Source organism: Halichoeres trimaculatus, unplaced genomic scaffold (genome assembly GCF_033239565.1).
Source record: "Halichoeres trimaculatus isolate MK-OKI-2021-1 unplaced genomic scaffold, fHalTri1.1 fHalTri1_scaffold_4, whole genome shotgun sequence".
In the NCBI taxonomy this organism is placed as follows: domain Eukaryota; kingdom Metazoa; phylum Chordata; class Actinopteri; order Labriformes; family Labridae; genus Halichoeres; species Halichoeres trimaculatus.
Genome location: NW_027437182.1, coordinates 18,770,933 through 18,792,527, shown reverse-complemented (window position 1 = coordinate 18,792,527; position 21,595 = coordinate 18,770,933). Strand labels below are relative to the sequence as shown.

The following is a 21,595-nucleotide window of genomic DNA, read 5'->3' as shown; positions in this document are numbered from 1 at the left end:
CAAGGAGACAGACAGAAAACCACGGAAGACAAAATGGCTTAAAAGTGTTTTTTAATATCTCCCCTTGTTTTAGGCAACACTACAAAGACATTCAAATAAAAAGACAGCAACGTTACACTTTCCTTTCAACAACACAGACTGCAACATCCTTCAGAAATAAAATAAGCAGTATTTATATATGATGCTCTCCATAAATGAAAAACCTGCACAAGAATTCTCACTTTCAAGCCAAAAGAATTGTGCAACTGTCCCTTTCCTGTCCCACGCCTTTGTGTGATAAGATTACAATGTCCACTCATTAACAATCATCTTACTCAGTCTTTTGTAACACACAACATGATGCAGGCACAAGGAAGAATGTCAAAAAACAAAAAAACAAACTACTTGATCATAACAGTAGATATTCAGTCTTATGTTTTGAACTAAAGCTTTCTCTCTGTCTCTGGAAGAAAAAAGATTACTAGGCATATTATTTTTATTATTTGAATGATAAAATTATGGCTGCATACAGTAACATTGTCATTTTTTAAGTGCTTCATTCCCTCAGCATGCTACAGACTGTGCAACATAAGACTCCTCCGTCTCTCTTCAGAGACAGAATTACACTCCAGTGTGACCTCAGAAAAACTCACAGGGGCAGCTTCAGAAAGCAAAGTTTAAGTGTTGGTTGAGGGGAAGTTGTGTTAGTGTAGTTGTGATGCAAGGTTTTCAGATCTCTCAAGTCCTCTCCTTCAAGTTTTCAAAATATAGCCAGCAAATTAAAACTTTTTGTATGGAAGATTTTAGTAGAGGGACCAAAAAAAGTTCAAGAATGACTGTGAGCTGAACTCACAGTGTAACACTCTTTTATCCCGTGTGTCGTATTAGGCACTATTAACTTCACAGTACTCAATGTATGTCCATCCTAAATAGTCTGTCTCCTGTGTTTTCGCTCACAGTTTCTTGGCTTAGAAAATTAACCCCTAGTTCTTTTTATTTTTAATGAAAACATATATCAGTGTACCACATGCACCAATGTTAGTTCAGTTCTGATTCAAGTGTTTGATGGTTAAACTTAACTGGCCCAAAGAGCAGCAGTGTTTAGACTCTTCAAGAGGAAGAGCTGGAAAGAAAGCTTAAGGTGCTGTTCATTTAACTGGATGCTCTAATACCACAGCAACAATATGACCGATGATTTTGAAATAACGGAGGATACATGGCCAGTAGTTAGTGTGCAAATCTGTCATGTTACATGATTTCATACTGAGCCAATTTCTCTGCCCACTTCGGAGACACTATATCAGCAGGGAGTTACTTTACGTGGGAGGGGATTGCAGTCCAGATTCTCACACTTCAGTCTCCTTCTCCAACACATGGTTCCACTTAATTCAACAGTAGACATGTAACATGTACAGTCAGTTATATTCATATGTGTATAGCTGCGTGTTAAGATTATTTTCAAGATAATAAAAGTTTAAAGATGACATTCTATCAGTCTTTAAACAAGTAAACACCTCCGATCTGGAGGCAAAGGTCAAGCACTTTCTGCTTCTTCTTTCTTGTCTTTTTTGCCCTCCCCCTCCCCTTCACCCGCGTCGCTGCCGTCCCGCCGACGTTTGCGGTTGCGAGCACTGGCCTTTGACGCTGGCAGAGACTCCATGCCCAGAACCTTGTGGATCTGACGGAAAGCAAGCAGCCGCAGGGCATGCTGGAACCAAACAGAACAGACGTTTAGGGTTACCTTTCACACCTTTAGCTGACGACTGGCAGTAAAGACCTTGCACAGGAAAGTAGGAGAGAAGTTAAGGTTGTGTTTTTTCTCACTTCTTCTTTGTGCTTACAAAAATAACTTGAGCACCCACAAACCTAATTCTCTTGATGTTTACCTGTGCACTGGCTGTAATGTCTTCTCTGGCTTGAAGCATCATGCTTTCCAAAGCGTCTGTAGGTTCTTTCTCACAGGGGTCCATCAACCCTGGTCCATCTGAGGGAGCGGGGGCAGGAGAAACATGTTAAGATGTGAACGTGATCAGGTCAAGAAGCAGAGAACAGGGGAAAGAAACTGTCCCAAAAATAAACTAGAAAAGCACTCAGAGAGCACAGACCTCCACCAAGCATATTGTGATTGTCACACATCACTTTAGTCCTACTTTAATGTGATACTCCCTTTCAGCAGACTGTCTGCTACAATTTGGTGTTAAATGCATGCATGCATGCAATGTACGATAATTTGTTACCTGACAGGGTTGAAAATTATATTCATATTTCATATTCCTGATCTTAGTATCCAGAATATTGCCACGATCTAGATCATACTTTTACATCTGCCAGGAATTATTGTGACCTTGTCTTGTATTGTTTTGCAAAGAAATTCGACCATTTAACGTGGAGTTATATACACATATAGTGAAAACGTCCCTATCTCACAATGATAAAGAATCCTTTAAAAAAGTCCTGGATCCACACAGTGATCTGGATCACCTCCAAAATTTAGTCACTTCTTCTTTATCCTATTTTGACCATTTCCTGAAAATTTCATCAGGATCTCTTAGTTACTTATTGAGTTATGTTGTTCACAGACAAACAAACAAACTAAACAAGGGAAAACCAAGACACATAAGCTCAGAAGTAAGCCTAAAATCAGCAAAAAGATCTTAAGAGATAACCTCATTAACATTTGTTTCATAATCATGTAGATCTGTCCGACCTTGAAGCAGGATCCCTGTGGAGATGCACTCCAGCACTCTGCGCATGGCTTCTCCTGGGCTGAGTGGACCTGTGGCACTGCTGATCACTTTCTCCACCAGCAGCTCCATGGCCTGCAGCACACACACACACACACAGAACACACACTGATAAAGGTCTTTTCTTACTTTCTGATGTTTGGTCAACATGTTTGTTTCTTGATCAAACAGACACAGCAGCATCAATTCCGAGCTTAAGGGCAATGAATGTTCATGAATATCTTCTCTCCAGAGGACATAAGCAGTGGAAAAATAATGACAAAAGTGCAACAGGCTTCAGGCTTGACGCAACTGTTCAGCTCATATAAGAAGGGCAACAAGCTTGCAGAGATAACATGAATTTTATACAACTGCATCAGGAAAAGGGTCACAAGGCTATACCAAAAAAAGAGAAATGTAATGTCTTGAGACACCCACCCAGCCGGGGAGCTTCCCCCAGGTGGGAACCCGCTGACACAAATCTCTCAGCACCCGAATGATGATGACACATGATTGCAGCCCATTGGCACGAGCCTGCAGAAACGAGGGACAAAATGACTTTTAAATAAGAAAAGCAAACTTCTCTTGGATGGATTTGACCTCTGACTAATGTCTTCACAAATCTAAATCAGAAAAACTGAGAGATGAGACAGAGAGTTTGAGCGATGCGTTTACCTGAAACCATTTAGCATGACGTAAAGCTGCCAGGTACTCCAGACACTTTCTTTTATTCAAGAGATCAGGGGGATCCTTCTCAGCCACACCTGGTGAAGATGACATTTACTAGATCATGAGTTACATTCTTTTTGCTATAAAATCAAATGACAAAATACACTGAAGTATGTCACTGTTAAGGTAAACACACTGCTCAGGGATGAATTTATAACATAATTAATTCTTGTATTATCTGGACATACTGTGTGCGTTTACACCATGTTTATGAGGAAAAAATTATGAGGGACAGAGAAAGGGAGAGCATTTCACAGTGGAATAAGAAAATGTTTTTTTATGCTTCACAGATTAATTTTGATGGGGCAAATCTTGCAAAACAAAAAATACAATCACTGGTGAGTTTTTTTTTAATCAAAACCGCAAAACAAAAAGAAATCCAAGGTATTCAGAGAAAGTCAGGGTCATATTTCATTTTCAGTTTACAGTGAGTGAGTGAACCACAAAAACATTTAGAAATTTTGCAGCTACTTCAAATTTGGACCTACTCATCATCTGCCTGAGTTTATATTTCTTTACTGAATCCTTTTGATTTATCACAACTTTTTAGGCCATTAATATATCAAAGTAATAAAACTGAGCATGTTGGTTTACATTGCTTATATGTCTCACATAGGATGAAGAAATGACAAATCTTTATTACCCACTGGCTGTGTTACATATAAGATTCTAATGGGCTAAAACTACAGAAAGATCAACAGGAGTAACTTCAACAATAGGAAATGATAAGACAGGCAGATACTGAGAGGTTATTATTGAAGCAAAGCAATTAAAAATATGAATACAGAGAAATACTAATGATAAACGGTAACATTACTGTCAAAAAATCCTGTTTGGTTTAACCCTGTTAAATCTAATTTAATGTAAAAACAACAAGTTAATAGCTGCCCTCATGTAGTCAAGCTTACCTAAACCCCACTTTCTTGAAAGATGGCTGACTAAAATCTCTAGAAATGTTAGAATATTGTTTTGATGTGGGAGAGCTGGCATGGGTCCTATTTTCCTCACAATTGAATGTTTTTAAAAAATATGTATAAGAATTAAATAAAGATTGCATTTAAATATTTGCACTTAAAGAAATTTATTACAAAATGTTACCAACTTAAAAAAAAGCAAATTCTAAGTTTTGTGGATTTCTTCATTTTTGCATTTAGCTGACTGACACAGGTCCTTCAGATTCAAGATAATAATAAAAAATCATAATAGTAATTTAAAAAAATCCACAGCTTTTTAATGACTGAAAAATGGGACAACTGTGTCTGACGGTTTAACTAATAAGAAATTGTTTCAAGTCATTGCTTTCTAAATTTGTGGGATGAAGGGCTTCATAACTCTACTGGAACTAAAAAAACATCTGGTCTAAAAAGGCCTAAAAACAAGTATGTTTCTTTTCCCTTCACAATTTCATTTTAATAAACAGGACATTTAAAGAAATGAAAGACCAGTGGTTAACTTTGTGTTGGATTTAGACATGAATAATAAAAGTTAAAAAATTGAGGTCAGATATAAGACACATTTACAAAAGGTGACAAATGGCAGGTTTATCCAAAACATTCAATGTAATTACTCATGACTGTGATGAGGAAATACTTCACAAGACCTTGGGGCTTTCCACACTTCTATGTTAGCTAGAACTGTGGCAATAACAAAGGACGTTGGCTTTCTTACAGGGGAAATATGTGACAAACAAAAACCTGCTGTTTTGAAGTCTACACTATCATACCACTTAGAATCAAACACCCATATTTATTATGCCTCTTAGAGCTGGAAGCACCTAAGCCTCTCTACTTACATAGATTAAAGGGGGGTTTCCTTCTCTGAAAAAGCTTAACAAACATGGGCAACCTGGTTCTTGGAAACGCTCCGTTCTTAGTGGTATGTCAACAAGTGTGGTCTTCAGGTTAGCCATGGCTTGCCTAGGTCTGCTGATACAGAGTTAGGGGAACTGATCAACAAACCCAAACAAAAGTAGAAAAAAAGATTTAAAAAAATAACAATCAACAGCCGCAGAAAACATTTCTACCATGTTTTCCAAATGGGAAAGAAAACACATAAATATACTGACAGTTACTGGAGCAGGCGGCAGAGTGTCTGCAACACAATGATCTCAAAAGTTACCTCTGTTTTTCAATAGTGGAAGAGTTAAGGGCTATTAAACTTATTTAAAACTGATCATTGTGAGGCAATAAAACAACACTCCAACGCCTGATCACTGATAATGCCACATAATGATGCAGGGATGACAGACGAGGGGATGGGAAGTCTTTGGACCTCAAAATCCCCTCCCAGGTATCATGGCCAAGAAGCAAAAAGAAGAAACTTTTCTCACGTGTGAGAACAAGTAGACTCAGTGTCACCGTTTGAATCAGTTTCATCCCTGGACATTATCTGAACACTGATCATCACTTCAGTCAATTATCAAAGCTTCCCAAAGGTTTGATCTGAGCATGTGTTTACCAGATAAACACACACCCTAGAGGCACAGAAAGGTCGGAGAGCCCGGCTTTTGATTCCCATGGTGTGGAGAAAGAAATAAAGAAATTGGGGACTAGTGTAACTGCAGAAAATGGGGGAAATGAAAAGAGAGGGACAAATGAATGAGTGATTTAACTTTTACTTTAGGGGCTAAACAAAAACAAACAGTTAAGTGGGCTTACTTAAAAGTCCCACCACTCATTTTATGAGCTTTTCAGCCTAAAATTAAGGCTGTCACTTGGTGGAAGGGTGGAGCGAGGGGTATATATTTGTATACCAGTGTATTACATTGCTTACACTTTGTTGTCTGGTACTGAAAGCTTTGGCTTCTCTAACCTTTCTCAGCCGCTTTTCCTCCTGCCTGCTTGTCCTTCTCTGCAGCAGTGTCCTCCCTCATCAGCGGCGAGGTGAGAGAAATGGTCACCTGCATTTTGGGCTCCTTGCTTGAAAATATCACGATGTTCGCCTCCTCGGGGTGAGCCTGCACCTCATACTGATCTTCAGAAAAAGTCTGCCGGTTAAAAGGACACTTGTGATTACTCACTACAGAGGAGGAGGGGTGTGTGGGCAAAGACTAGCCTTGTTTGGAGAAGTAGCAGGGCAATACTGTTAGTGTTTTTTTCTTACCCTGGATTGTGCTTTTTCTGAAGGTAGTTCCCTTATTTACAGAGGGTCATGACGTTAAGTGAATATATATTTTCAAATGACTCATTAAGTCTTTGTAAATATGGTATTATAGAAAGCAATGGGGGGGTTAAAGAAGAAAAGGCCCATCTCACTCTGTAGGATTCAGGTGTCATAACCAGGCAGTGAATCTAAAGATCAGTCAGAGCACCTTCAGTCAAACACTCATTTCAGCTAAAGCAGGAAGGAGGAAGAGTTAGGAATTACAACACATCACAACCTTTATTAAGTGCCAATCTATTGTCTGCCTGGCCTTAAAGGGAAATTCCACAAAATTTCAAGATATTCTTTTCTTTGTCCTAAGGCCACCGGCAGATCAATTATTTTTGATCATGAAGAAGTGTCGCCCAAAGTTAAATCCTCATGTTTCTGACAGTGGAGGACAGATATACATGTTCACACATGACTCACATATGAGAAGTGTTTCTGCAGGGAATTTTTCTGCTCTTGTTATTTAGTTATTACACATATTTCAGTAGAACAGAAGCACAGCAGAGCAGCAGATGTTTCAAAATTATTTCCTCTTTTACTTTTTTAAAAATCTACTCCAATTTAAAGACTGCTATTGAACAAAGCTACAGTTTTATTTGGAAGTCTTTTCCTTCCCTTTATTCGGGTTTTTGTCTTTATAATTGATAATCACACAATCAGGTGACATCTAAGATAAAATCTACCATATAACAGTGATGTGAATTCCTGGTCACCTCAATCCTTCCATCCCTCAATCACAACCAGAGTCTTAAATGAACAATCTGTAAACTGGTTGAGTTTTCTTACCTCCAGCTCTTTGGGCAGCTGCTTTGTGATGCTCTTCAGTAGAGAGATAGTGGGTTTCTTTGCAGTAAGCAGGATGAGCTCAACATTTCTGTCCCCACGGAGCAGCAGGCCTTTGGCCAAGATTCCCACCCGCATCACGCCTTTTAGCAGCCGGCTCGAGCTCTCTGAGCTGTGAAGAGTTGAATAAAGGTCGAGATTAAGATTTACAGGATAGGTTTTACAAACGCTATAGTCTGTAACTGTAGCTTTTTTTGAGGCAGCTTGATCAAGATTTTTCTAATCACACGTATGATAACAGCCTGTACTGTAGGTTTGGTTTGTCTTTATTTCTTGTTGACGAAAGTTGAAAAACCTTAATCTTTTGTTTGCACCGTATGATTGTCACACTCGTTGACCAGCACAGAGGAAGTGGGAAAAACATACAAGTAATATCCTGCAACATTTTTCTGCAGCAACCAAATAGTGAACCCATATAAATCAACGAGCCCATCTGCTCTTCCCACGTTCTCCAGCCGTCACTTCTTGCTGGAAAAGAGTCAGAACAAGTCCTCTTCACTGAGCCAACATTTTTCGACAGCAGATACTTGAAACCAGTTTCCAGAAAAGCTGAGGAAAAGCATCTTGATGGGAACAGGTCTGTTGGTTCCTATCACAAGGTTTAGGTCAGAAATTACCCCTACAGCAGTGTTTTCGTGCAGCAGAAGCCCAGGGCGCTTGCACCAAACACCCCCTCCCTGCTCCTCTGTCGGTTTCCTCTGCACTCAGACGGGGCCAATTTTTACTTGACCAAAAACACAAATAAACGGACTCCCACCAAAATAATCTGATATCGGTCTGCATTCACACTTTATTTAGAGAATTTTCAGCGCGTTACTTTCACACAAAAACACCGCTAAATAAGGCTCTAGTTCTCATCGTGTCATAAAACGGCGCTACCTCCGCTGCGGAGCCACAGCTGGCTACGAGGCGCTGACCGCTTACTGTATCAGTCCGCGCACGAGGCGTGCCAGATATAAACAAACGCAGGTAGTCTTCCAGGACGAAGAGAGCGGAGGTAGCGCCGTTTTACGACACAATGAGAACTAGAGCCTTATTTAGCTGTGTTTTTGTGAGAAAGTAAGGCGCTGAAAATTCTCTAAATAAAGCGTGAATGCAGACCGATATCAGATTTTTTCGGTGGGAGTCCGTTTATTTGTGTTTTTGGTCTAGTAAACATTGGCCCCATCTGAATGCAGAGGAAACCGTCTGACGAGCAGGGAGGGGGTGTTTGGTGCGTGCGCCCTGGGCTTCTGCTGCACAAAAACACTGCTGTAGGGGTAATTTCTGCCCTAAACCTTGTGATAGGACCTAACTTGTTCCATCCGGGAGTATCACTTAAATCAATTTTAAAGGTTATATTACTTTATTTGCTCTTAATACAAGTGCACCCTTTTTTCAGTTGTACTTATCAATTCATTTGTTTTATGTGATTTTACCTAATCAACCATGGCACTAAACCTTGGATTAACACCTGATGCAAAGCTTGATTTCCTTGATTCGCTCTGTAGAAAACTGAGGTTTAACTCACTGGTTTCCCAACATACCAAGAGAGAAATGCAAACTCCTGAACGACGACCCTTACCTTTTTTCCTCTCCTTCTTCAGTAGCAGCAGGGGCAGGTGGTGTCTCCTTGTCCAGCAGGGAGTCTGACACCAGTTTCAGGGCTCTCTCAGTGTGGGACACAATCCTCTGAACAGCCTGCAGCTCATCTTCCACTGGGTAAATCGTGGAGTGCTTCGCCATGATGTGACGGTCATCAGGGGAATCTGGTCGACGCACACACGTCTCCAGAGAGAGGAGAGTGAAGTTATTTCTGATGGTTTGTTTTGAGCTTAGGAAACAATAAGAAACTATCATAGCTATGATACTTACCAGTAGAGGAGGTACCGGCATACCAGGGCGGCTCATTAGGGGTGGAGGAGCCATCCTGCGTCTCTGCTCCCCCCAGTACATCTGCTCCTCCTCCATTCTCCTCCAGTACATGTCCTCTTCATATCGTCTGTGGGGAAGTTAATCGTCGATCATTAAAAGTAATTCGATCGCTGCCATTAAAAGTATGAAGACACCCATTAAAAAGCAATTTGCTATAACAATCTCCTGTTGATCATAAAAGTTGAAGACAACTGGAATAGAGTGTAAAAAAGTGGCATGAGCCTTATTTATATATTTCACACACACACGCACACACGACTAACACTGAGCTAAAATATCCTTGTCACAGATTATTAAACAGCTTAGTTGACCAACTTTGGCTGCAACTCTGACCTCATCTCTAGATGCCAGCGCTGCTCATCATCCCTCTGCCTTTTCAGTGTCGCCTTCTGCTTCTGCTTCTTCAGTTTGCTCTCCTGCAGCTTCCTGGCCCAGTTACTGGGCTTGATTTCCACAGGAAGCTCTGGGTTTACTTTCTTCTACAGAGACACAGAGAGGAGCACAGAAAAATCATAAAGGCAGTGTGACAGTAGTAAACTCAACATCAGGGTACTTTAAGTCCTTCAGATTATCAGGGAATTTCTACACCTGGAAAAATATTATTTACCTTCTTTTTAGCCTTCCTACAACTCAAAGGGAGCATTTTTAACCCTCATGATCAAAAAATGTAAAGAAAAGGACATAACAAAAAAAACTCCCTGTTTTAGCTACTGATGTTTCTTTTAAACTCAACAATGATTCAGTGAAACTATTCAGTGTCACAAAATGTTGGATGCCTGTCCTTCCTCATGAAACTGCTACCTGCAGGTCTTTAGATAAAAAAAGGTTTGTATTCATGTCAACTAGCTCACAGTTAACACGGATTCACTGGACACATCAGTACACTGCTGCCATCTGCTGCTCATTAGAGTCGAGTGCAATAAAGTGATGACTGGGTATCACTTCAGTTCAAGTCAAAGTGGGCGTGGGAGTCCCATAGCATGTGCTTGAAATGCATTTCTCAAGCACTGCCTGGTGTTCAACTCTGCAGGAAGATCTCCTTCTTCTGCAGACACCATTTATATATACAACAGATGTTTGTTAACTTCGAAACTGTGACCAAAAAAAGGCTAAATTTGTTGCAAAAATTCAGTAAAACTATAGTTGTTCTTTGATCTTAGCTTTGTTCAGTTTTTCAGTGTGCTCTGTGATGTTTGCAGCTCTTACCTTGTACTGCAGTCTGTGCTTTCTTCCTTTCAGGTGCATGTCTTTCGCATTGGGATCATTGAAGCTGCACTCACACAGTTTACAGTGGAATCGAATCACCTTGCCGTCATCATTACGGACCTAAGAATTTCAGACGGTACAATTCAACACTGATTACAAATGGCAACTTACACAAGAGAAATAATGTTAGGTGCACAGAATGCTTACGATTCAATAAAACTTTATTTACATCATTGTTTAGACTTCAGAATGGATAATTGTTGAATAAAAGGCAAATCTCCATGGAACTAGATGTCTATGAACATAACACACACTGGCCAAAAGTTTTACAACACTCCAGTTTTTCCAGTCTATTTTTGACAATAATGCAGTTTAATGTCTCATTGTACTCTGAACAAAAGCACAGAAGTAGGGATGCACGATATTGGATTTTTGCCGATATCCGATATGCTGATATATAGAAACCCCTTTTGGCCGATACCGATACCGATAATCACAAGTTTGTTTGTTTTTTTCACTGTAAAGAAAGCTAAGTCTATCCTGTACTGGAATTTATATGTTACTCTTATTGTGACGGTCTTATTTGTTTAAGAAACACACATAAAACAAAACAAAAAACACTTGATTTTACCAGAAATAAGAAATGTATTATTTTTTCAAACCCAAGACATTCAGTATTGAAATACAGAAAAATAATTTCTTTAGATCACATGAACTTTAAATGTACAATGCATTTTTAAACGTAACCAAGTTGCATTTGATTATTTTAGAGCTACTGTAACAACCTGGTGACAGACACAGAGCTCTGCAGTGCAAATAAATGAAGTGCTAAATTTTATTTAAGGAGCTTATTTTTCAGATGGAAAATAATAATAATCCTAACTGAGTAGCACCTTATTGGCTGTGTCTGTCGGCAGAGATTTTCATATCTGCCGATACCGATAAATGTGTTTTTAAGCTTTTATCAGCCAATACCGATATTGTGCCGATAATATCATGACATTTCTGATGAAGACCCCGGAGGAGGGTTGAAACTAGAAAAGCAGGTAAACACACCTCTCTGTCTTTCAAAAAGAACCCTTTGAAAATAGTAAAAAAAAATGCTACAAGTTGCTGTTCACTGAGAATCTGCTTAAGGCTGGCTGCAGAAAGACTGGAAACCACATACACACTAAGCTAAAAAACAGACTTTTATCTGCACACTTTGTATGACGATTTTTTTTTCTAACAGAGCAGTTAAGAAGATATTAGGATCTTGACTTTGTCCAATCAGAGGCACAGCTCAGCTCATGTAACTGACTGGGGTGTTCTGACATTTTTGATAGTTATTGACCAAAACTTCTTCTTTAAGACTGCTGCTGAGACTCTCTACATTGTTCTACTTACAAACACTTTCTCTATAACAGACATGAGCATAAACTAGTATCCAAATTACTTTAAACCATTTTCAGTTGCTAATTTTCCCCAAATCTCATTTAAATCAATCACCAATCCTCTGATAACTAGGTCAGCTGTAAAACAATTATAACCATTAAAGTATCAACAAATGTAATCTCTTCTTCTTCTTCTCTGCTTACCTCCTCTACATAGTCATGTCCCACTGGCTGAATGTCCCCCTGGCTGCCACCTCTGTCACCATCCTCGTCTTCACTCTGAGGCTCCATCTTTGGAGTCGAATGTTGGACTGGCTCCTCCACCTTGGCAGCCACCACCACTGCTGCTGCTGTCACTGCAGCTGCTGGAGCACTAGCAGGCTTGTTGGCTATGTGGCAGGAAAGATATAACAGATGAGAAAGAAAAGAATGTGCATTCGGTTTTTTAAGTTTAGTTTGGTTACCATATTGAAGTTTGGTTTCAACAACATTCGGCCGGTATTTTTTAGCAGTGATCTAATAAAATGTATAACACAATTAACTGCTTTATTTGATTTAAGATTTCATTTCTGCCTAGTGAAAAAGACTAACTGTATCTTTGTAGCAGAGAAAAGTTTTTAGCTTACTCCCCACTTCTGCAAACAAAATTTCTTTAATCCTTCCTTAATACTCTTACAGGGAGACAAATCTAGTCGTGTCTGGAGAGGGAAGTGTTTAGTTTCTATTTATAGTGTTCATACTAACAGACACCTAGAGACCTGTGTCCCATTCAAATTCAACAACACTGGCACCACACTGGTATGCATTTTTTTTACCCTTTGACTCCAGACCTCTTTTTAAATTAGTTTGATTGTTGTACTTCAGCTCAAACTATCAAAGTCAAGGATATGGAGAGAGAAATTAGGTATTGCATTTCCTGAAGTCATGTGTCAATGAGACTTTAACAATGACACTTTCTTGCTCTGTAAAGATTCAGCACCAGCTGATCCAGTTTATGGCTCTCCATCTTCCACACTATTCCGAATTTAGGTTGTACAAATGTTATTCATCTGTCTCACGGTTATGTGACGGATGCAAAGTGCTTGAGGACTCACTGTCCCATGCCTTCTGGTTCTGCTCTCAACTAACTGGATTTCTGGTCCAAAAATATGACCAGCATTTCAGAGCGTATAAAAGACTTTCCTGACAAAACTTGAACGTCTCCCCACCTCTGTGCAACAATCACTGATGCGGGGGAGGATAGCTGGAAGGAGATTTATTTTGAGAGGATGATATCCCCTCCCTGTCTTCATTTTAAAAATGGACTTCAATCATGTCAGTCAAACAAAGAGTAAGAATTAGGTTCCTGAGGTCTGATTCAATATGGACATTTTGGCAGTTTGGAGCTCATGTCTCACCTCTTTAAATGAGGCTGATGTGGGATATGAATGGATTTGTTAGTCTTGTTGCTTATACCCTCTGCCAGAGACTTGTTGCACAGCGCGTCACAAATGGCAGCTGATAAAAACCAACTTGATTAATCTCTAATTTAATTTAATCTTGTTTTTTTATTCTATAGTTATGTTTCATAATTAATGTTATTATTCATTTTTAACTTTCATGACCATTTCCCTCCTTCAGTGTGTCTCATTGCCTGAGGTAAAAAAAAAAAAATAAGATTAAGAATTAAAAATGTGCAAATTTTCTCAATCTGCAAAATGAAAACAAAAGGTAACTTACAAATGACGGTTATTTTGGAGGAGGCCGGCTTCTTGACTGGTGCCGTCGTTTTGGCTGTGTTTACAGAGGGCTGTTTTGGTGTCACAGTGGGAGTTGCTGTGGTTGATGTGGCAGGAGTGGACGTAGAGACTGGAGGTTTCCCAGCTGTTGAAGTTGTGACAACTGGAGCAGAATTCACCAGCACCGGCTCAGTAGAAGGTATAGGTTTTCCCAGCTTGGTGTGAAGTTTCACTACCTTTCCAAGTTTAAAGAAGACACAAAGGCAGCTGATACTTAATCCCATCCCAAATCCCTGAGGCAGGTTTTGTTCCAAGACTTGGCAGCTCAGATGGAACATCACATGAGGACACCACAGTCACATCCAATACAAACAGCGTGACAAGTCAACAACTTCTACAGCTGCATGTATTATCTTAAACAACAGGATAAGAACATTCCAGCTGAACTTACTTTTTGGTGTTTGGCCCCACGGATGTGTGCAGCGTAGGCGTCCACTCCAGTACAGGAGACGTCACATAACTCACAGCGTAACTGAGTCTGAACCCCTCTGGGCCCATTGCTGGTCCCCGCCTGCCCCCCTGATTTAAGGGCTGCCTCTTTTTTCTTATGCTTCTGGCCCTCAAGGTGCTCCCTGTATGTCTGGTGAATAAAAGGGGAAAAAATCAAAAGGTTCCTAAAAAAAAGACCCCAAGAACAGTTTCACTTTTTGTTGTTTGTGTTTGATGAGATGGAATCAATGTGATCAAATCAAACTGGACAAATGCTCATGAGAGGGGAAAACAACCAGCTTCATGGACATTAAACTCGGTTTTCTGGTCTTTATGGCTAAAAATTTAATAGTTGTGCTCTCTTTTTGCACCTCACAACAAATCAAAGCTTTAATGAAATAATAAAACAATCCTACCTGAGGGCCTGCACAGCTGATTTTGCAAATGTCACAGTAATGGAGCTGGGGCTGCTTGGGAGGCCCTTTAGGCTTCTGTAGCTTGTTTTGGTGAAATGTTGACTTTTTGTAGGAGTTCACGGCCGGAGCTGTCACCATGTTGCTGCCTGAATTGCTCCAGGAGGAGCTGGTAAGCTGCTTGGGTGATGGTTGGATGGGGGGCTGCTGTGGCTGCTGTGGCTGTTGTGGTGGAGCCTGCGGCTGGGTGAGAGTCTGCTGAGCTGGCTGGTAATAGGAGGGGGTGGACGTGGAGGTGTAGCCCGTTGAATCATAAGTGGAGTAACTTATGCCTAAGGGTGAGAGAAGGAGGAAAAGAGTGAGAGCTTCAAGAGACAAGAAAAGCAAACAAGATGTGGGTCCAACATGAACAGCCAGCAGGCACAAAGCAATAAAAAATCAGAACAATTCAAGGATGTGATTTAACAAGTACCAGTGATGTAAAAAGCTACCCAGGCTCAATAATAAAAAGTTTATATACACCTGTCTCAACTATGTGAAGTTTTCTCTTTCATTTGCTCAGCATCGACTACTTCTTCATTACTTCTTCTCTTATGAGATGAAATGACATACATCCTGAGAACAAAATGTAGGTGGAAGGAAACAGCCACGTTGATCTTGGGTGGCAGTCTACCACCTGGTCTGTACGTAAAGGTAACCCTGCGTGGTTAAGTAGTTAACCTACAGAATCAACAAGTAGCCACTATGTCACCAGGCTGTGGCTACCGTGATACTTTCAAATGTGTGTCCCACCTTACACACGTGAACCAGATTTCTCTTTGAGTTTGAAGAATAAGTCTTAAAAATGCACAAATGACTGATTCCAACATTTAGAATACTAAAAAAATAATCTGTGCTATATTTTAATGAGTTCTTTACCTTTTTGGCATGTCTACAGTCAGATCTGCTGCACAAACCATGCAACAGTTCATGAGGATCGTCTAACCAAGCAAAAGGTTTGCTAAGTTGGAAACTGTCTTTCTTCATATGCTATGAGGAGGATCTGTTTTGATTGCACTCCCTTGCCACCTTGTGGCCCAGAGTCTCTTCACACTTTCGTGAATTACTTTAAGCGAGGCATGTGTTTGTTTATATTTTGCATGGCTGGCAGTCCAGTGCTCTAATACATGTTTGTAATGTCAAACATTGGTGAATCCTGGTTAGCTATGTCCTGCCAGTCATCTACCAAGCAGAGCTAAAGTAACCTCACTTTATTTTATTGATAGACTCTCAAGTTTGAACAGACCACTGCAGAATAACTGCTGACTGTTTGTTGAAATAAACATTATCACTAACAGTTTAGCTCCTGTGTTATAGAGTGATACAGGCTGAGCTAAAGGCTAATTAGCCTTTAGCTCAGACTGTATCACTCTCCTTTTTACCTTTCTTCTGCTCTTCTGTCCTTTTTCTGTCTGACAGTTAGGCTCCTGTTTCCACCATCACTACAAAATTAGTCACAGATTTTTTTTTTTCTCTCTTCTCACTACTGAACTTCATCAGCCGACGTGGTGTTGTCATAGAGACCTAGACGTGCAGATGATCAATCCGGTCCTGGACGACCCAGACTGGAAGCAAAGAAGCAGCAATTTAAAATAACCTGTAACCAGCAATACTGGCGCTGATGGTCTCATTTTAAAGTGTGGATTACGGTCAGGCATATATATAGAAGGGAGGCTTTTTCAAGATCACTTTCAAACTCCACACGGCCAGAACCAGGATTTTTCTACAGTGTGTCAACATAGTCATGTTATTTTTCTATGAGACTTTGAATGCCACTCGGGTAAAGAAATATTTCCTGTTGTATGTTGTATTATATTTCTGTCTCATTATGTCCTTTCTCTCACAGTACCTGAGTAGGTGGTGGCAGAAACAGTGGATCCAAATGAAGATCCAAGGGTGTAAGATGAAATAGGTGTTGGTGGCTGTTGGACACTGGTGGACACTGGGTAAATGTTGTAGCTGGTGGACACAGAGCTGGAGGGAACCACAGGCTTCAGGGCTGTTACCTGCCTCTGAGGAGGAGGAGGCTGGCTGTACACAGTGGAGGGGGCAGGACTGTAAGCACTCTTTACCCCAACTGAAACACAAGATAGTGGGTAAATGGGTGGGAAGGGTTTAGAGGTAGAGAAAGTGAGGAGCAGGGTTTATTTAAAGGTGTATATGTATTGTTATGTCTCTATAAAATTTAGATAAAAGTTGGCTCAGATTCGTCATCTGCTCCCACACAACTGGATTTCCTCAGAGCTTGTATAGTTACACCCTACTGACCATAAAAAGTATTTCAGCTTAATATTAGCTGAGTGGACTCACCTGTCTGGTAATAAGTTTCTGTGGGTGTCCTCTGAGCTGATGCTATACTGGTCTGGTAGTACTGTTTATTGTCATAAGTAGTCACAGTTGCAGGCCTCCCATAGCTGTAGTTTTCCTGCTGGTGTTTAAGGAGGAACAATTAATACAAAGATGAAGCAGAATATTTGGGTACATCACTACACTTATCAAACACTTTAAATTTGATGGCAAATGTTTTAATTAGAGAATAATAACATAATTCCTTAATACTGATGTGGAAGTGGCATGCGTAGAATAGCTCTATGCCTGAATATCTCAACTCAAAGTCCATTTAATTATTTTAAACAAGAGCTGTGACATAACATCCAAATGACCTCATCATGGGATAAGAAACCAAGAAGTAGAAATCATGGGAGAAGCAGAAAGCAGACTGACCGTGTCTGTGTATACCTGGTACGTCTGCGGGGTGGTGGTGGGCTGTGGGGGTGCGGGAGGTTCAGGCTGCCTGTAGGCATAGTCAGGAGGGGCTTGGTGAGTCTGATAGGCTGGGTAAGGTGCAGTGACCACAGGACGGGCTGCCTGGACTGGGGCTGGAGAGTAGGACGCAGTCACAGCGTGAGCCACAGCTGGAGCCTGCTGGACACTGTAACTGGCTGTGGAGGGATGTGAGTAGGCTGGGGGAGGCTGGGTACTGATGAAACAGAGAGGGCAAGAAGTTTAGTGCAAGAGTTAGTTTATATACTTAATTCTGTAGAATACATGGCTGCTTATACCCTGCACAAGGTTTCATTGCTTATCCTTCCATTAGTTGTTCAAACACTGCTAATTTGACACAAATTTGCAAGTCAAACTACGACAGAAAGGAAAATGAGATGAGTGAAGTCAGTAGGTTCCATTGCTGACACCATGGAAAACTGATGTCATGTATATGTGATGAATACTTCTGGAGATTTTTAAGCTGGAATAAAGTGATCAAGGAACCAACAAGATGAGCAGTTGTGTGTTGCGCTTTTCCAGGGTGAAATGTTTTTCTTGGACTATCTAGTAAAGTGATGTCAGATCCCCTGAAGTATTCCTAAAAATTAGGGCTAGGACAATATGCTATTCTGACGATTCGATTCTGTTACGATTTTTGGATGCCAATTCAATTTAAATTGCAATTATTTGATATTTAGGATTTGGGGATTTTTAGTTTGCTTTTTTAACACCAGACCATGTGAAAAAGTTATATGATGATTAGGAGCCATATTTTCCCCATAAAATGCACGTCACGAGTCATTTCACCTTCTGCTGGAGAAAAGTGGTAACTTTTTTCAATCCAGTTTATAAACAAAGATTGAAATGAAGAATTTGGATTTGAAAAAAAAAGTCGTATTTTTTTGGACAAAGAATCCGGATTTGGATATTGTTAAAGAAAAATTCTTATGTATAGATTTTCAATTTTTTCTCCCACCCTTACTAAAGACCAACTTGCATATGATGTGCATTTTTTTGTGAGAACATGGCTCCTGGTTAAGTCTGTAGACATCATCATCACTTAACTTTTTCACATGATATGATCTGAAATATTAGATAATCACAATTTAAATTTAATCAGCACCCAAAAATCGTAAAAGAATTGAATCAGGAGAAAAGCATATCCCCCCAGCCCTAATCTGCAGCCCCTATTAGACAGCGTGTTCAGGGAGTTATTGAGAGGACATCTCTGTGGAAAGAGCTGCCAGCAGGAAACCATAATGAATGAAGTACTTCCTTTTTGTTTACACACAGTGCCCTTTTTGCATCTGCAGTGCTTCATTGCTGTATAAGACCAGGACCAGCCAGTCTCACTGTGTAGATGTAAGGCAGCAGAACAGCAGGGCTCTGCTGCCATAATGCTGTAGTGGACTCTCTGTGTTTGATAAGAATGTGCCTTTCACATGAAAAACATCATACTTTATAAAAAGAAATATTCTGAGGAAACACCCATGTTATTTTGTTTTAATGATAAACATGGTCAGAGCTGAAAACCAATACTTCATATAATGTTCGACTGAAATGAAGAAGCATTGTGACTTTTAACTGTGAATGTATGTGGTATTATTGCAAAGTTGACAAAAACTTCCTCTAGTATTAAGTACAACCAGAGAAGCTTAGACCTTTTTGTTCCCTAGTGAGCAGACAGTACCTCAAAAGTTTCCTGTGCGTAGTGACAGTTCAGTGGACACAGGGATCAACACAAAGGGATTTGGGGAAACTGAATTTCACAAGGTTGAAGATTCTGCTCTGTCTATTCAGTATCTTAATCACGTCTTGATAAGTAGTGATTTCCTTAACTCAAACTCTTGCCAGGAACTATGAATATTCAGTTCTTACATAATGCACTGCTACATGACAGGCAGTTACTCATCCTCAATTCAGTATTTGATCCAAACAGGGATACGTTATATTTGGCTGAACACAGTGTTGTCTGCTCCAGCCATCTAAATCTGCTAAATGGTAAAAAGTTTACAATGGTGTTTCCTAGCAGCAAGTGAGCAAATATTGACTTAAAAGTTGCTTGTCAGGCTTAAAGCGAAGCGCAGTGATAAAACAAAGGTGAACATGGTGATATGGAGACAATAACTTCTTTGTCAGATCTTTGAACCTGCTGAAGATTGTGATGTCAACTTCTAAAAAGCAAGAAAAGCAGACAAACCAGCCCCTGTAATTAGAGGAACTTTGTCTCAAATTCTTGCTGGTTGGAAACTTGAAGAAGAGACATAATGTGTCCCCTGTGGCTATAGCAGGTCAGGAGAAGGATTGAAGTGACTCATGCAACTCTAGTGTCTATGCCTGAAACCAAACTGTGATATACACTGATTTATGCCAACAAAGACTGGCTAGATTATATCTTAATTCAACGTTTGCAGATGAAACTACCCATTACAATCTATGACTGTGTGAAGCAGTCAAATTTGTGCTGATGGGTAGAGCTTCTTGATATGAAAACAGTTTTGCTACAAGTTTTTCCACATTATACTGTTTGTATTTTTGCACCACTTCTTTCCAAGTAGACTTTAACAAATGTATTTAGGGCAACTGCCACTGTCATTTTCCCGCAGTTTCATTCTCATGTTACATGTTGGTTCAGAAACCAGGCTAAGATCAGTTTAAAAGCAGAATAACAACAGACCAGGGCTGACACAACGGGAAACAGCATGAATACAGACGTGACTACATAATATATCGACATGAAAAGAAAAGAGCAATGTGTGGTGCAGAGAAAACAGCCCACTCCTGTTCATCAAGCTTGTTGGCCTGCCAACAAACCAAAACAACAGACAACATTGAAATCTTTCGTTTTACAAACCGCAGCAATTATTGCATCGTCAATCATATCGGATTAACTGCCAACATTGGCAGGTTACACGGTTTACCTGTCAAACACCTTGCCAAAGGCACATACTTAGGCGAGATTTTAACTGAAGACCACACTTTAATGCCCCTTTCACACCACTATGCAGGTTAATTTTCCTTATGAGACATACATCTGATGCACTGGTTGTTAGACACGGACCTTCAGTTAAGAAGCTTGACCAGGCTACCGGCCAAATTCTCCCCCATCACAGCAGCACATAGACAATCTTCAACAGCTGCAGGACACTTTCCATGGCAACCGTCTTGTGACGTTAAGGATACCATGTCTCAAGCATCTTAAGCATCAACTTCAGCTTGGTAACCTCTTAAAATCGCACTGAGGCAGCCTGGTGTCAATCAGCGTGTGTGCTGGCCTGCGAACTCAGCTAGCTAACGTTAGCTGATATCACTAGCAGGTCTAGCTGTCAGGCTACGCAGCGGAGCAACTCCAGTGACTGTTTCTCTGCCGAAATACACCAGCTACTGAAACGTGTGACGCATAAGACACGCTGACATCAACCCACATCACTCGAATTACCTGTACTGCGGACCGGCACCATGTGTGTAACCGAAATAGTTGCTTGCAGCCATCTTGGCATCTTCAGTACAGTACAGTACTGGCAGAGAGCAGCGGAAAACCTGCAAGACTGTCAAGATAGTTCACTCCTATACTGCAGCCAGTGGAAACAGTCGTCTGCTACACCGGAACTGCGTCCTGAGAAAAAAAAGTTGCTTCTTGGCTATAAGCGAATACAAGGTGAATATATCATTTCAACTGATTCGAAGTTGGTGGAGTATTTTGTTTTTTTTTTCATCATTGATTCCTTTGTCCTGATTAGTTCTTTATATTGTACCATTTATTTGACGCACTCGAACAAAGACGAACCTCACAAGGACGTGTTTTTGGTCCTCTGACAAGTGAGCGAAAAAATTCAACAACGTTCAGAACTTGCAAAAACAAAAAAAGTAAAGGCTTCCTCTATGCCCTTCCTTTTATCAATTTTCATTTTTTTAAATTTGTCAACAAGAAATTCGGAAGTACATTTCAGCGAGCTCTCTTGCCTCGCCCAGTTTTCATTCACCTACTGTTTCTGCTGTTTGTGGCTTGTGACAGTCAGGTTGGCACTGATGATAAAGACATAATTTCTAATGTCTATCCAGCTATTAATTAGTAAGATAATTCAAACACAGGTATTCTGACAGCTCAAAATTAAAGAATCATGACACCTCCAACAAATTAGCTAATAGCTAATAAGAGAAAATGACCTTGAATTTTAGGGACATTAACCAGAAAGTAGAACAAAATCGAGAGCTGCCAGAACATAATGCCATAATCTTAAGATGGATAAAAA

At 40.2% G+C, this 21,595-nt stretch overlaps 1 protein-coding gene across 4 annotated transcripts; it reads right to left on the bottom strand.

Moving 5' to 3' along the window:
- Window positions 1-54: 54 nt before the first annotated feature.
- On the bottom strand, window positions 55-20,929 carry zfr2 (zinc finger RNA binding protein 2). 4 transcript variants are annotated; one of them, XM_074668062.1, is made up of 19 exons: window positions 20,782-20,929; window positions 17,301-17,556; window positions 16,887-17,004; window positions 16,426-16,653; window positions 14,541-14,869; window positions 14,087-14,275; window positions 13,637-13,871; window positions 12,122-12,306; window positions 10,545-10,664; window positions 9,672-9,817; window positions 9,279-9,405; window positions 8,989-9,191; window positions 7,368-7,536; window positions 6,243-6,417; window positions 3,378-3,466; window positions 3,141-3,236; window positions 2,687-2,798; window positions 1,866-1,963; window positions 55-1,687 (listed from the first exon to the last, which is right to left on the bottom strand). In XM_074668062.1, the coding sequence occupies exons 1-19, from the start codon at window positions 20,832-20,834 to the stop codon at window positions 1,514-1,516; spliced, it is 3,102 nt and encodes a 1,033-aa protein (XP_074524163.1). In that variant the 5' UTR covers window positions 20,835-20,929; the 3' UTR covers window positions 55-1,513. The 4 variants fall into 4 exon arrangements, with proteins under 4 accessions (XP_074524163.1, XP_074524164.1, XP_074524165.1 ...); XM_074668063.1 differs by having other exon boundaries at window positions 16,887-17,001; XM_074668064.1 differs by having other exon boundaries at window positions 17,316-17,556.
- Between the last annotated feature and the right edge of the window lie 666 nt (window positions 20,930-21,595).